This window comes from Oryza glaberrima, chromosome 5 (genome assembly GCF_000147395.1).
Source record: "Oryza glaberrima chromosome 5, OglaRS2, whole genome shotgun sequence".
NCBI classification, from domain to species: Eukaryota; Viridiplantae; Streptophyta; class Magnoliopsida; order Poales; family Poaceae; genus Oryza; species Oryza glaberrima.
In genome coordinates this window covers 23,033,320-23,049,019 of record NC_068330.1, presented here as the reverse complement: position 1 = coordinate 23,049,019, position 15,700 = coordinate 23,033,320, and the positions used below count along the sequence as shown (strand labels likewise).

At 43.2% G+C, this 15,700-nt stretch overlaps 2 protein-coding genes across 4 annotated transcripts; both read left to right on the top strand.

Annotated features, from left to right (window-relative positions):
- Positions 1 to 1,684: 1,684 nt before the first annotated feature.
- LOC127773038 (uncharacterized) lies at positions 1,685 to 3,520 on the top strand. Its single transcript, XM_052299047.1, has 3 exons — positions 1,685 to 1,825; positions 2,667 to 2,894; positions 3,086 to 3,520. The coding sequence occupies exons 2-3, from the start codon at positions 2,709 to 2,711 to the stop codon at positions 3,263 to 3,265; spliced, it is 366 nt and encodes a 121-aa protein (XP_052155007.1). The 5' UTR covers positions 1,685 to 1,825; positions 2,667 to 2,708; the 3' UTR covers positions 3,266 to 3,520.
- A 3,216-nt stretch (positions 3,521 to 6,736) lies between these two features.
- LOC127773202 (respiratory burst oxidase homolog protein A-like) lies at positions 6,737 to 15,476 on the top strand. Of its 3 annotated transcripts, none has more exons than XM_052299230.1 (15): positions 6,737 to 7,690; positions 7,773 to 7,932; positions 8,018 to 8,066; positions 8,719 to 8,832; positions 10,462 to 10,884; positions 11,976 to 12,359; positions 12,446 to 12,541; positions 12,627 to 12,742; positions 12,885 to 13,052; positions 13,132 to 13,291; positions 13,473 to 13,670; positions 13,771 to 13,899; positions 13,993 to 14,071; positions 14,460 to 14,575; positions 14,668 to 15,476. In XM_052299230.1, the coding sequence occupies exons 1-14, from the start codon at positions 7,021 to 7,023 to the stop codon at positions 14,567 to 14,569; spliced, it is 2,856 nt and encodes a 951-aa protein (XP_052155190.1). In that variant the 5' UTR covers positions 6,737 to 7,020; the 3' UTR covers positions 14,570 to 14,575; positions 14,668 to 15,476. The 3 variants fall into 3 exon arrangements, 2 of the variants coding, with proteins under 2 accessions (XP_052155190.1, XP_052155189.1); XR_008017536.1 differs by having other exon boundaries at positions 6,738 to 7,690; positions 14,460 to 14,867; positions 14,986 to 15,476; XM_052299229.1 differs by having other exon boundaries at positions 6,738 to 7,690; positions 14,460 to 15,475.
- The last annotated feature ends 224 nt before the right edge of the window (positions 15,477 to 15,700 follow it).

Sequence of the window (15,700 nt, the reverse complement as noted above, 5' to 3'; positions counted from 1 at the left end):
AGTACTTTATATTCTTTGCCACCCGCTATTACTAACCTTTTGCAGGAATATGAGGATGTTTTTCACGATGAGATACCTCCAAGGATGGCCAATGGACGAGAGAGTGCACACAATCAAGAAGATGGGATTGAGTCGAGGACGACTCCAATTCAAGAAGGGGAGGATGATGAGGACATCACTTCGTCGGATACGCTCATAACTTCACACACTCCAATGATAATTCCAAGTCCAAGTCCAGTTCGGCCTCCGAAGACAGCACTGACTTCAAACGGACCTAGCGCCTTCATGCCAACTCCGATTTGGGTGATCTTGGACTTCATGGAAAGCTTATCTCGCTACCTTTCAAACGCATCTGGTCTCATGTCCAAATTCATCTCGAGTCAATGGGAATCGCCAAAACAAGACAGTGTTGTTGCTGAAACCGAACTTGGGCCTTGGGCCTTGTAATAGACTAGGCCCATCTCGGAAGTGTCACCCTCCACCTCCACGAATTAACACTGAACCCTAGCTTTATTTTCCTCTATAAATAGCTTTGTACATCCTCAAAAACATTTGGGTTTTGTTTAGTTGAATTTTGCCAAGTGCCATTCACCTTGTCTCTAGTCCTCGCTCGATTAGTCGGCGACTATAGATTCAGAGCCCCCAATAGTTGGTGTGTTGATTTGCCGGGTCGATTAGATCTACCACTTCAATCGCAAATATTCCTTTGTGCTTAATTCTCTATTCGCAATATTTAGATTGCATCTTATCTTGTTCTTGCAGTGTTCTCTCGTTTGCATTGCAGGGATCATCAACCGCGCGTCACGGTTGGTACGACATCGTTTGTGGTGTAGCGATTGCACGGCGTCCTGGACTTGTTCTGGTTGGTAGCCACGTCGCAAACGTCGCACTCGATCAAAGCGAGAGTTATCCCCCTCACCAGAAGATCGGGCCACGAGAGAAAGCGTCATCATTATTTATATGTATTTAATAATCATTGTTTTCTATAAATCCCAATGAATTTACAATGTCATAAAGAAATTTACATTGATACATGAGGTCCATCATAATTTTTCTATTAGAGTGTTACATAAGCACCACGTCAACTAAAAACCGGGTTGAATACAACCTTGAGATGGCATTTCCACTGGTATTGGGAGATGAGGGATGCGTTATATTCGGCTTTGCGGTTGAGGAATTACTGTGATTGAAATTCGACCATAAGATGAGGGACATGAAGAAAACTTAAGCCTTATTCAGTTTGTTTCCACTTTCAACCTTACTAAATTTTGACATCACCAAATTTAAATAAGACAACAAACTAATTAAACACATTTAACCATTACTACCTTACAAAATTTTAGCAGTTCTATAGAAGCTTTCTCTCTTAAAACTCTACCAAAATTTGGCAAAGACATCGAAGCAAACAAAATCAACACTACAAAATTTAGTACTAGCAAAATAGATCAAAATTAACATTACCAAATTGTGATTTGGGAAACAAAGTGAACAACCTAACCTAAACCACCCACGAGGCAAACTTAAAACACCTCAATCCGTCTCCACAGAAAAATTTCTCGACAGGGGAGGCCCAAACCCAAACATCTAGCCGCCTTATGGCCCATGCAATAATAAAAGGCACTAGATTTGGCCCATGAATTCCTCAGCTGAGGGGCTACGGAAGAAGGACGGACCAGCTAAGGCCCACTTAAGCTCCGCATAACCATCTCGCCGCCGGCCGAGCCGCCTCCCTCCGCGCCGCCCTCTCACCAACCCGTCGCAGCGAGCGCTCGCGCGGCGGAGATCGGCTGCCACCGCGGGCGGGATATCGCCGGCCAGGAAGCAGGTAAGCCTCTTCCGCTTCCCTCGCTCTACTTTGTACTGGCTGGAAGAGCTTTCGGTGCTTCTCCTCTCTGTGCGGAAGCCGCAGAGGTAGGGTTTTAGGCTTTTAGGCACGGACGACGACCTTTGGGGGGTGGGGGATTAACTGGCAGTTGGGGAATTTATGGTCGAATTGGACCAGTTTTCAGCGATTGGAGCTCGTCAGAGTCTTAGGTGTGGGTTTGGATCGAAGGAGCTTTCTGATGTTGCTGCAGAAAATGTTTACTGGAGTAATGCAGAAATTGTTACTGGAGTAGTGCCTTGGTTCTGTGAGATTATGCCGGTTGAACTGGCCAAAGATTTTACCTCGTCATTTGATGGTTAGCAGTGCATTGGATTTATTTTGGGGTAAAACCCTGTTCGTGTGAGATCTGTGATAACTGATAACCAAGTGCGCCTGTACATGTTTTAATCAGATCTGTTCGTGATGGCACATTGTTTGTCATGGTTCCTAAATCATACGGAGTATATATTAGAGGCGTGAACTACCACATGCTGATGTGGGTGGGATGATTTTTTACTTTGTGCTGTTACTGGGTTTTGTGTAAAACCAATAGAGCAGAACCAAGGGAACTAATCTTCTGAATAATAAGCAGCGTTTTAGAATTTTAGATTAAGTAATTTTGCAAGGTGTTGTATAACAAGCTATTTAGGAAAATAGTCTCCTGGGCTTCTGGCATGGTTCATTTCTATGCATACCTAGTTGGGGATAAATGTCAGCCAGATGTATGTGTAGTCCGAATGCCTATATGATTAATTCATACTAAATTCTAATGTTTGTCCATTTTTCAATTTTGATGTTTCAGTTCCCTGAAAAGAAGATTGTGCAACAGTCCAGGAACTCGAAGATGAACAAGGGTAAAATTTTTAAGTTAGCAAAAGGATTCAGGGGAAGGGCAAAAAACTGCATAAGGATTGCTAGGGAGAGGGTGGAGAAAGCATTGCAATACTCATACAGGGATCGGCGCAACAAGAAGAGGGACATGCGGTCTCTTTGGATTGAGCGCATCAATGCTGGTACACGAATCCATGGGGTATGTAACTGCGTATCCAGTTATGCTTGAAGTCTCAGTGTCTCACGTCTCAAGGACATCATTTTTTTTATCCATCGCTCTTTTATCCTTGAGTATAGGCCGAATAATCTATCAAAAGTATAACTCTTGGATTTCAAGGTCGCGCACTGCAGGCCCTATGTCTAATATACTGTTTTAACTGACTACCCCAGGTGAACTATGGCAATTTCATGCATGGATTGATGAAGGAGAATATCCAACTCAACAGGAAGGTACTTTCAGAGCTGTCGATGCATGAGCCATACAGCTTCAAAGCTCTTGTCGACGTCTCTCGCACTGCATTCCCTGGAAATAGGCCTGTTAAGAAGGAGGGGCTAGCGAGTATTCTTTAAAACAAACCTCCCCAAGTCTTGTTACAATCACGTCTGAATGAAACTGGTATTGTTGCCTTCAGCCTGCAGCCGTACAGGAAACTCAATGGCAGATATTGCATTTGTAATACTATGTAATTCTGTTTGGAAAGCTGTGGAAGAGAAACACCTAGTTACATGTGTTCTTCTTACCTGTTATTGTTGGTTTTTTTTGGATAATGTGCTCTGTTTACCTTGATAAATATAACAGAATGGATGATTATCATTGTTTTTGTACTTCCTGCATAATAAGCTTGGGAGGCAGCCAGGTGGCTACTTATTTTCTAATCACATGGGAAACTGATATGTTCTCTTTACTCTTTCTTCGTACTTTCCTCCAGCTGAAGTCATGTAACCTTAACATCTCAAATTTGGTGAGTGGATTGCATCATCTAATCATATTTCTTTAGAAAAACAGGTGCTTCATCGACAACCACTGCTTGCATGTTGCTATATGATGTGCCTGCGTAATCGTGGCATTTCCTAGTACTGCTGCCAGGTACCAACCTACCATGTTCTGTAAAATTGTTTTCTTCAATCAACTGTTCTGTTAAATCTGTTATGTCATTCTCAAACTGACAAGTTACCCATCTTATAATGCCTCTTCTTTTTCGAACATTTCTAATGTCTCTTGTAGTCTTGTCCCTGCTTTCGGAAGACCCAGACAACTTAACCCAACACACAAAACTATAGGTTGATCTTTGCTTTTAGATGGAATGGTTTCTGAATATTTTACCAAACATGTTAGCAAATTATCCCAGTTCTGTGTATTAAAACTTTTACCAGTTTGTACGAGGGGTCACAATCCACCACGTTGTATTACCGTTACTTTCTGCATCATCTGAGGAACTCATGAGATTAACCTGCCGTTAGGTAAGACGATGACAATCTAAAAAAGGATTGAAAGAGATCTCTTCCGGGCAATAGGCAACCCGTCGTTTTCTCCCCGCCGTGTTTGATCCTTTCTTGGATCATTACTGTACGCGTAGGCCTTTGGGCTAGAGGCGAGAAATTCAGTCACCCACAGCCTGTCCAGAGCTTAGCTCAACAAATCGCATTGAATTGGCAGTCGATTTCAGCATATGGGAAAAAAAGGGACATATAGGTCGGCATAATACCTGATAGCTAGTAGTAACAAGTAGCAGAAGCCAATGCTGAGATAAAACTCTTTGAGCAGGTACAATAGTAGACTATTAGTGAGCTATAAGCATATTTAATAAGATAAAAGATGAGAGAGAAAAGTAGTGGGCTACAAATCTGTAGCCAGCTACAGCGCGGACTCCTAGATATATGATAGGTGGGACCATATATTAATAGTATATTAAGCAACTATTGTATGAATTGGTTATAGATGAATTGAAGCTAGTAGTAGGCTATACTATTAAACTTGCTCTGTTGCAGGTTGCTGGTAATATGTTCATATATGTTGCATTTACATCTTATACCTGCATCCGTATCCAAACTGACCGACAGTTACTTAAGAAATAGTACATGTTGAATTTGCTAATAGCACCAATAATCTCGTTGCAGCATCTAGGTAATCTAAAATACCACTTTTTCTCCGATCCCATGAAACAAAATTAAAATACAGAGACCAAAAAATTTCGAGCCTACTTTCTCCTTTGTTTTGGTATCTGTAGTTAGCAATCTGTCGTACTTTTAAATGTTACTCTAGGTTAAATCCTGCAACGAAGTAATGAAGAAATTGTTAAGCAACTCTGATAGGTGATACCAAATGACTATATCCAAGGCCTCCCTGATGGAAAGTCAGAGGTAGAACATGGATGCGATAGCATTGTCAGCTAGGACCCTTTATTTATTCTGTTCTCCATTCATTCTTGTGCATGCTGGATGGCCTATTTCTGTATCATCATATCAGCTGGAATCTATTGATTAAGAGCAAAGCATATGCAAAGAGACGTGAGTAAGCTATCGACTATCCTTCCACTAAGCTCCCTTGGTTAGTTATAAACCTACAATGATGGTGCTTACTAGCTTGCTAAGACAAAGTCATTGACGTAGGGGATCCATTGACCAACCTTGCTAAGTTCACCACTGTTTTTCCAGTTTTTCTTTAAGGATCCTGTAGAATTGTTCATCTCTTTGCGTACCAACATGATATTTATTTTTTTGAGAACATGATATTTATTCGATGCACGTATATATTTGTTTTGTGTCCATGAGCTGGCTCATCATAGAGTGTTAGTTGAATATCTGATCAGCAAATAGGCAAATCATTAGATGCTAACAACTCATATCCGTAATCAATATACAAATTTCCTCGTTTCATCCTTGTTTTCGTCGCCTCAGTAAATCTAGAGAAGCACTACGTATCACCAATTTTATTCTCGTTTAATCCGATCACCAATTTTTTTCCGCACAAAAGAACAATAACCCTTTGGTAGTTGGTAGAACTTGTCAGCTAGCAGATTAGAAATTTCCCGGTAGAGCTGTAGAATTACGTGAAAATCGTGGACGAAATTTATTACTACCACTCATTTTTTAACGAAGGAAGCTGCGGTTTTCTGTTCAGTGCTCGCGTCACTCACCGGGCACCAGCAGCGGCAGCTTCAGGCCAGGCGCTCCACTGGAGCTAACTGAAATGATGCTGTTCACCACGAGGAGCTGGAGAGGAAACTACTCGTAGGCAGGAATGAATGTTTCGACGAGGCAATCAATGGGTGTCGCCCTGCCTGCCCCGACGACCCGGTGATCCGATGTGATATCGCACTGGGTGGGCAGCCACCGGACGGCGCTCCCCGCCACGCACATGCTCGCGGCTCATCATGGCTGTGTACTGGTGTGTAGTAGCTCTTGCCTTGCCAGGTGCGGCACTGGCCGGCCGAGCCGCGCGCACCGATCTCAGTCGTCTCGCTCGCCTAGGCACGTTACGCGCAGCCCACGTTAGGTCACGCCCACCCCGACGGCCGACACGCCCGCGCCCGTTACGCGCAGCCACGCACGCACGCGCGATGCGCGGCACGGCACGCCACGGCGCGCCGTGCTACCGGACGATCGAGAGGCCGACGCGAACGCGCGGCATGCGGTGCACACGGATGCTGGCGCGCGGTGGAGTGCATGGGTTGGCGCACGCATGCCCACGAGCCCACGCGAGGGGACGGACACTCCGGGCGCGCAAGGTCGTGCCAGATAATATACGATCACCTGGTGGATTTGCTCCCGTGGCCACAACCCACAAGCCACAAGCCGGCGATCGCGCGCGGTGGTTGCGGGTCAATTTCGCTCTCGCGCCGTGGTTCGGGCTCGAGCCTCTCATCGTCACACCACCACCAAACGCGACGGCTCACCATGTGAAACGTGAATCCACCTCGTGTACTAGCTTCAAGTGAGTGAGCTCACGGCTTTAACGTGGAGGCGCGGAGTTATGTTTTGGGCGGCTGGCTTGCTCCCGATATATTGCTGTGCTTGTCTCCGCTTTTCTCCGCGGCGCGGCCCCGGCTTGGACTCGCTTGTCCGCGACACGAGGCTGTGCTTTTCTCCGCAGGAGAGAGAGAGAACGGGAGAGTGGTGGTGGTGGCTGCAAGCTACTACTACTCCTACTGCAACCGCGTTGCATTAGGTCGCGTTCGCTTGGACTGTTCTGTGAGCTAGGAGTATATCTAATCTTCCTCCCGAATCGTCAAACTAGTTTGGTGGTGGGCTAGCTGCAGCCAGCCAGCCAGCCAGCCAAGGGAGCGGCGCATTGCGTGCGTGCGAGGAGGGGAGGAGGGGGAGTGATGAGGGCGGGAATCGGCAGCGGCAGCGGCGGCGGCACTACGCCGGTGCGGCCGCGATGGGGGTCTGGTGTGACAACGCCGCGGTCGCTGAGCACGGGGTCGTCGCCGCGCGGGTCGGACCGGAGCTCCGACGACGGGGAGGAGCTGGTCGAGGTGACGCTCGACCTGCAGGAGGACGACACCATTGTGCTGAGGAGCGTCGAGCCGGCGGCGGGGGGAGCGGCCGCGGCGTCGTCGTCGGGTGCGTCGCCGTCAGCGGTGGCGCCGCCGAGGCGGGCGGAGCCGCCTGGCGGGGTGGCGTCGCGGTCGAGGTCGCCGGCGATGCGGCGGACGTCGTCGCACCGGCTGCTGCAGTTCTCGCAGGAGCTCAAAGCCGAGGCCATGGCCCGCGCGCGCCAGTTCTCGCAGGACCTCACCAAGCGCTTCACGCGCACCCAGAGCACCACCACCGCCCCGCCGGGCATCGAGTCCGCCCTCGCGGCCCGCGCGGAGCGCCGGCAGCGCGCGCAGCTCGACCGCACCAAGTCCGGCGCGCAGCGGGCGATCCGCGGCCTCCGCTTCATCAGCGGCCCCAACAAGGCCAGCAACGCGTGGATCGAAGTCCAGGCCAACTTCGACCGCCTCGCCCGCGACGGCTACCTCTCCCGCGACGATTTCCCGCAATGCATAGGTCAATCTCTTCCCCAATCGCCCCCATTCCCTTCCCAAACATTCCAGTCTCCTTACTTTCCCCAGCTGCATTTGAGATGCAGGGATGACGGAGTCGAAGGAGTTCGCCATGGAGCTGTTCGACACCTTGAGCCGGCGGCGGCAGATGCAGGTGGACAAGATCAACAAGGAAGAACTGCGCGAGATCTGGCAGCAGATCACCGACAACAGCTTCGACTCGCGCCTCCAGATCTTCTTCGATATGTAACTACCGTGCCGTACCAATTTGTGGACTGATTATTGATTTGTTCCGTTAATGTGACTCCGTTTTGGTATGCGATTTATTCAGGGTGGATAAGAACGCAGATGGCCATATTACGGAGGCTGAGGTGAAAGAGGTAATAATAGTCCAATGCTGAGGTTGCTTTTTTTTTTTTTACTTCCTGTATTACTCCATATTTTCCTGTCTTTTGGGGACATATTTTTTCGAACTGTTTTCCTGGGATATTTTGGTTTATGGAGTATTTGGATGATTGTGCTGTCCATTTCCCCAGCTCTGTAGGTGTGTGTACTTGTTTTTTGTTGTCTGCAAGTTTGTGTTCCTGAATTTACGCATAAGAATTATGGAACGCGTAGCTTGGAAAAAAGAATTCCTGACTAATGGAGGCCCCCTTGGCCGAACTGGCCGGAAAGCACCCGCACTGGCTGTCTGCACACACTAGTTTTTTCTATACATTGAGGTAACTTGTTCTAGAACATGGGAGGGGTGTGTTGTAAATTTACTCCTACTATGGATGGAGATGGAAGTTTGAAGATTAATACAGTATAGTTGGTGGGGGCATTTCTGTCATGCTGCGTAATTATTATAATCTGTTCAAATGATGCGTGGAAAGAGGCAACTTTTGGATTAGAGCTTAATTTATTCATTTCGCTGAGGTCATTGTGTAAAGGGCCGAGACAGGTTGTTTTTTTTATCTTTTCTTGCTCGATATGTGAGGATGGTTTGTGATCAATAAATTAATAGTGGGGTTTGGCTTTTTTCTTTTCCAGATTATTATGTTAAGTGCTTCTGCTAATAAACTGTCAAGACTCAAGGAGCAAGCAGAGGAATATGCGGCCTTGATCATGGAGGAACTTGATCCCGAACAGCTTGGCTACATTGAGGTAAACTAGCATGTTTCTTCTGCCATCTGTGTCTGAGCACTGATAGAAAGAATTACACAATGGTTGGTTCCATGATTTCCTCTGACAATCTACAACTATCCACTGATGTTTCCTTTTCTCTTTTCTTTTTTAAACATACTGCTACAGTGCTACTGATGTTAATAGGTTGGTTTAGGAGAAACATTCAAACAGATAAATCCGTTACTTACTGTTTTGTAAAAATGCGAGAGATTGCATGTATGGTGCTTTTCACTCTATATATTCCAGCATGTGCACTCATACACTTTACCCTGCAGCGCTACATTAACTTGTTTCTCTAAAGCCCTGAAATGTTGTCTTCTCAACCTAGAAAAACTACTGGCATGAAAAGAAATAAGGCCATCCAATTTAGGAACTGTTTATACGCTAAGAATTAATGGTTAGAATCTTAAGGAAGGTTAACTAGCCAAATCCTTCCACCGATCTATTTTTCTTTCTCCCTTTTGTCCCTCCAAAATCTATTTAAGATCCAAAATGCTGTGGCAACTGGTGATAACCATATGAAATAAATACATAATGCAATATTATCTTTTGAACAAGTAATTGCTGCTATGATTTTGTGCAATATTCTCACATGCAAAAGATTACATGTCCAACAGACCAACACTGTCTTGATATATTGGGGTGGCAATTCACTCTTTCAATAAGATGTCAATTGCTGCTTATGTATTTTAGTATAGAAATACAATGTCTTTAACACCAAATACTACAGCATGCACTAATTCTTTGATATTCAGTAGTAGTAGTTGCATTTCACAAGTTCCATTTTATTTTGTTTTATTATGCACTTGCGTGTCTTTGTTAGACTTCTACGTTTTTTTGGAGATCATAAGAGACAAGTGCTGCATGTAAAAGATTCAGGAGGATATTCAAAGATTCAAATCTGTGTCCCTCTTTTTAAGGATGAAATAATTGCAAGCATGTTCTACAAGATTTTAGCATGTATGGTGCACTCATGTGGGAACCATGTGTGCCACCAGATGCAATTAAAATCTTGTGGGGACCTTCTGCATTTTAGTGAGTCATTTGACTTTGGGGCCTTGGATTGATGTGTACCGTTTGCCTGCCTTGTATTTTCTGAGCGCAAGAAGTGTAATTAATGTTCTTGTATGTTGGTTGTGTCTATGACCTGCAGTTTCTGAGATGATACCATGACATATTTTAATTAATTCAACGAGAATTAGCTTATTGTCTGATGATATTATGGTAGTTATGAAAAAAAATATATTAATGTGTTCTTCTGTATCATTGAAAACAAGACAATCACAAGCATTGAAGCGATATGCAAGTAAAACGCCTAACATATTCATAAACTAAGAAGAATTCTAAACTTTAAATTTCAGTAGTAAGTTAATAATTTTGGTAACATTCTAAATGTTCAGAAATTCTTTTTGGTTCATGGATTGTAGAAGAACCCACTTGTCAGCAACAGAAAATATCTTTGAAAAGTCTCTGTGTTATTTTAGGCATATTGTTTTTTCAGTTTGACCTGCTTACTGGTTACTGAGACAGTAAACTACATTTATGTGACACCCCTTTTCTCGTCGAGAATTATGTGATCCTTAAAAACACTACTTGTTGACATGACAGCTCTGGCAATTGGAGACATTGCTATTGCAAAAAGATACCTATGTGAACTATAGCCAAGCATTGAGCTACACAAGCCAGGCACTAAGCCAGAACCTTGCTGGTCTAAGGAAAAGGAGTCCAATCCGGAAAATAAGCACCAAATTAAGCTACTATCTGGAGGACAACTGGAAACGCCTGTGGGTACTTGCACTGTGGATTGGGATAATGGCTGGGTTGTTCATTTGGAAATTCATACAATACCGCCACCGATATGTCTTTAACGTGATGGGCTACTGTGTAACAACTGCAAAAGGGGCTGCTGAGACTCTTAAGCTGAATATGGCTATTATCCTCCTGCCAGTATGCCGCAACACCATCACTTGGTTGAGGAATACAAGGGCTGCACGGGCATTGCCGTTCGATGACAACATCAACTTCCACAAGGTTAGCGACTAGACTATCTTTGTTCCTTTGTTGTCCTTTAAAACATGGAGAAAACACAGAGTAGATTCAAGATTTATCAATTGATTTGGTTGGAAAAAAATATGACAGCACACAGCATATACTTTGGTTAAGGACATGATACTATGCATGATGCATGTTTGTACCTGTGGGGTTTATTTGTCATTTATGTCCATCACTATGAAGGGGACAATACAACTTTTATTGATAGGCTGCTCATCCATACTCTTTGCATTAATGCTCCTACCATCAGGACAAATAGTTTGGGCCATGGTCTACTGGACTCTCATTTACATCATGATCGATGCATGTTAAAAGATGGGTTATGATTTATGAATAGCCACAAAACATGGTCAGATAAGGTGTTTCTATTTTGATATATATAATTTTACTGGCTTGGCTTATCCTAGATGAATTAAGCCTATTATAAATAGTCATTTTCATTAGTTCTCCACAGCCAGGAGCCTACACAAGCTCGTGATTGTTCATCTTTGAAGTTTGCCGCTTGCATTAGAGAGCATTATTTTCTTGATTGAATCATAGTCATGCAAGTTCATTCCTGTCAGCTAACAGCATGCCTGTATGTGATATGCTTCTGAATCACCAGTTTACATTCCAAAATATGTATATTATTGCATGGACTAACTAACTTAAAGGAGGCACAAGAGAATATAAAGTCATTTGGTTGGTATCACGCAGAGGGCACATAAGCCATGATTGGACCATATCAATCAGCAGATAGTATAGTTGATGTCACTTAAGACAGTTCATGCCAAATATCTCTTCCTATGGGATATAGCAGTCTGTGAAGTAGAAGAAGCATGAGGTTCAGTTTAGTCTTATTTTCACTAGAATGCACGAGATGCATTTAATTTTACTAAGCAAAAAAATAAACCATGATTATAATATGGTTTTTAATGGCACTGATAATGCCTTTGTGTCATCCTTAAACAAACAGACGCATTAAAATACATATGGTAGCATGGCCAATTCGGACATTTGTGTGACATGTTGACAATGACCCAGAGCAAGAATACAGCTAAGGGTGAATGTTTTGCTTCTTGTAATGGCAGACTATTGCAGCAGCAATTGTGGTTGGTGTTATCCTTCATGGAGGGCTCCATCTTGTATGTGATTTTCCACGGCTCATAGGTTCATCGGAGGAGAAGTATGCTCCACTAGGGAAGTATTTTGGTGAAACTAAGCCAACATATTTGACCCTGGTCAAAGGAGTGGAGGGCATAACTGGGGTAATCATGCTTGTGTGCATGATTATCGCTTTTACTCTTGCAACCAGGTGGTTCCGCCGTAGCCTGGTGAAGCTTCCAAAGCCATTTGACAAATTAACTGGCTTCAACGCTTTCTGGTATTCTCACCATCTATTCATCATCGTGTACATATCACTTGTAATTCATGGAGAGTGGCTATACCTTATCCGCATATGGTACAAAAGGACGGTGAGAATTATTTTTCATTTCTCCTTTTCTCTGTACCTGTGTACCAGAACAGTTTCATAAGCTTCTAATATAATTCTTCCCTACAGACATGGATGTATCTTGCAGTGCCCGTTTGTTTGTATGTAGGGGAGAGGACACTGAGGTTCTTCAGGTCTGGCAGTTATTCTGTCCGTCTGTTGAAGGTGGCACACATGCATCACAAAATTGTATTACACTATTTACATACTGATTTTGTGTACGGTCTTCTGACACACTATTTATTTGCAGGTGGCCATCTATCCTGGTAATGTTTTAACACTGCAGATGTCTAAGCCTCCCACATTCCGTTATAAGAGTGGGCAGTATATGTTTGTTCAATGTCCAGCTGTTTCACCCTTTGAATGGTATATGCTCTTATTTCCTAATATGCTTCGCCTGGAGTTTCTATTTATAAGATTGCAAATGTCATGTTTATGAACACCTTATTTGTAGAGTAGGTAGATCAGTATAGCTGTTTAGATGTTTAATGATTCTTTCCCCTTTCAGGCATCCCTTCTCAATAACTTCGGCACCTGGGGATGACTATCTCAGCATTCATGTTCGGCAACTTGGTGACTGGACAAGAGAGCTCAAGAGGGTGTTCTCAGCGGCTTGTGAGCCACCAGTGGGTGGGAAAAGTGGTCTCCTTAGAGCAGATGAGACTACCAAGAAAGCGTACGCTTATGCTCTATGTTTAGCAATAATTATATGCTTGTGCAGTTGGGGATTTTCATGACATTGTTTTGGAATGCAGCTTACCCAAATTGTTGATTGATGGTCCATATGGCTCTCCTGCGCAAGACTACAGCAAGTATGATGTTTTACTGCTGGTTGGATTAGGAATTGGCGCAACGCCTTTTATCAGCATATTGAAAGACCTTATCAACAGCATCATCAAAATGGAGGAAGAGGAAGTAAGTGATCTTTATCGTATTTTCAGTTGCATCTTCCTGATGCCTAACTACAGTAATAGATATAATTGGTTGTAATTCTCATTTCTCTGTGATCTATGTATGCATTTATATAATATCGTCTGTGAAGACCATGAGAGACAGGACAGGACAAACTGATTAAGTTCTTCACCTTTCTTTGCAGGAAGCTTCAGGTGATCTTTACCCGCCAATCGGACGCAATAAAGCACATGTTGATCTTGACACCCTTATGAGGATTACCTCAAAACCAAAGAGGGTTTTGAAGACAACAAATGCTTATTTTTATTGGGTGACACGTGAACAAGGCTCTTTTGATTGGTTTAAAGGAGTCATGAACGAGATTGCTGAACTAGATCAAAGGGTAAGTGGGTAACTTATGTGAGCTAAGCCATATATTTTAAGTAATGTAATGTTCTATTTTGCATCTTTTTCTTACAACCTTTCTTCTTGATTTATACCAGAATATTATTGAGATGCACAACTACCTCACAAGTGTTTACGAGGAAGGGGATGCTCGGTCAGCACTCATTACTATGCTGCAAGCTCTAAACCATGCCAAGAATGGTGTTGATATAGTATCTGGAACTAAAGTAAGTCACGTCTCACCACTTGACCTCATGCTGTACTCCTATAATTTGCATCATTGTTATTTGAACTTAACTATTCTATTACTTTTTTTGCAGGTCCGTACACATTTTGCAAGGCCAAATTTTAAGAAGGTTCTTTCTAAGATAGCCTCCAAACATCCTTATGCTAAAATAGGTAAGTTATCATATTGCGATATAATTAAAGAAGCTATCCTTTTTTTAATCTATTTAGCTGTGATATACTCATCAGGATGTGAACTTTCTGGATCAACAAAACTGGGACTAGCATGTGCATATGACTGCAACATTTGTAATTCTCTTGACATGTAACAATGCATATACCAGAAAATAGGAGGGGAGGTGGTGTACGAAATTGAGTAGCCGTGATCTGTTGAAGTACTTGAAACTTAAGTCTGTCATTTTGGTATTTAAGTAATAGCAAGACGTAAAGCAAAATGAGGGGCTCTCAAGTTCAAGTACTTGTGTTCTTCTGATTAATTTTTGTATCAATTCTATCATCTTTTATCACTGTAATGAAGGTAATTGTGTTTGTTTGTGTATAGGAGTATTCTACTGTGGGGCTCCAGTTCTGGCTCAGGAATTAAGCGATCTTTGCCATGATTTTAATGGCAGATGCACGTCAAAATTTGAGTTTCACAAGGAGCATTTCTAAAATCAGGTAAATGCCAAATAGGGAAATAATAGAAGATTGTGCTACTTGTATGACACCTTTTCTTTTACACGATGCCTTGTTCACAATGGAATTAATAGCAAGGGCGAGAAGCATAGAGGTGCTATCACAACGCACCCTCCTGGCTACGGCCAGTTTGCACTGTACACTTCTTGCTTGAGATACTCAGAAGATACAATAAGAGTGCCAAGATAAGAGTTTTGGGGATCATCTGGTACAAAATATATAGGACATCAATCATGGGGAAACATAGGTTCCAACTTCCAAGTGCATCGGCGAGGTGATTGCTCGTAACATGTTGATCTCCTGGATTTGGATTTGGTTTTCGACTATAATCTGGTGTAGGACATAGAAGGCTACCATGAGCACAAGGCTAATTAATTGTATATTGCGTGCAGCTGAGTGGTCAGGCTACAAGATTTGCTCTAACTTTGTAATTATATACAGAGATGGGAAACAAACAAATATAGTGTGATTTTTGTAAGTAGTGTAGGTTGGTAGTGATTGGGTCCAGATTGGTGGCTCAGATTACATTCAAGCTTGTTTTTTTGTTGTGCCGGGAGTGTACAACGTGCATTGTTTTAGGGATGGTTTTACACACATACAGATGATGTAATCATGTAATCCTTGTAGCAAAGGCCTTGTTCTTACTTTAACCTTCTGTCTGTACATGTTTGGCTTGTGGATTGTGTATTGGAAAGAAAAGATGCAGTAAACAGTGATCTTTTGTTGTGTGATAAATTTGCAAGATGAATGCTGCCAACCTGTTGAAAGGAAGTCGAGAAGATTCGCTGACGCTGAGCAACGAGAGTTTTCAATGATAAGTTGTATATGTGTACCCAAAACATTACGCTGCATTATTTGCTCCTGCTAAATTGCAACCAATAGGCCGTATACGTGCCTCGGCCTCAGTCTTAGCTGAACTGGAGCTCTGCGTGCCGCACGAGTCACCTAACTCTAGTATAATTATCAATTTATCAGGCATACTAGCTGACAATTAAAAAAAATACTTTTTAGATTCTATAAAAAAGTATTTTTTAACCCTAAAAATCGTAGTCCAAGATTCAGTGCGCTCTATACAAATATAGCCTGGCAAGTCATAAATCCCAGTAA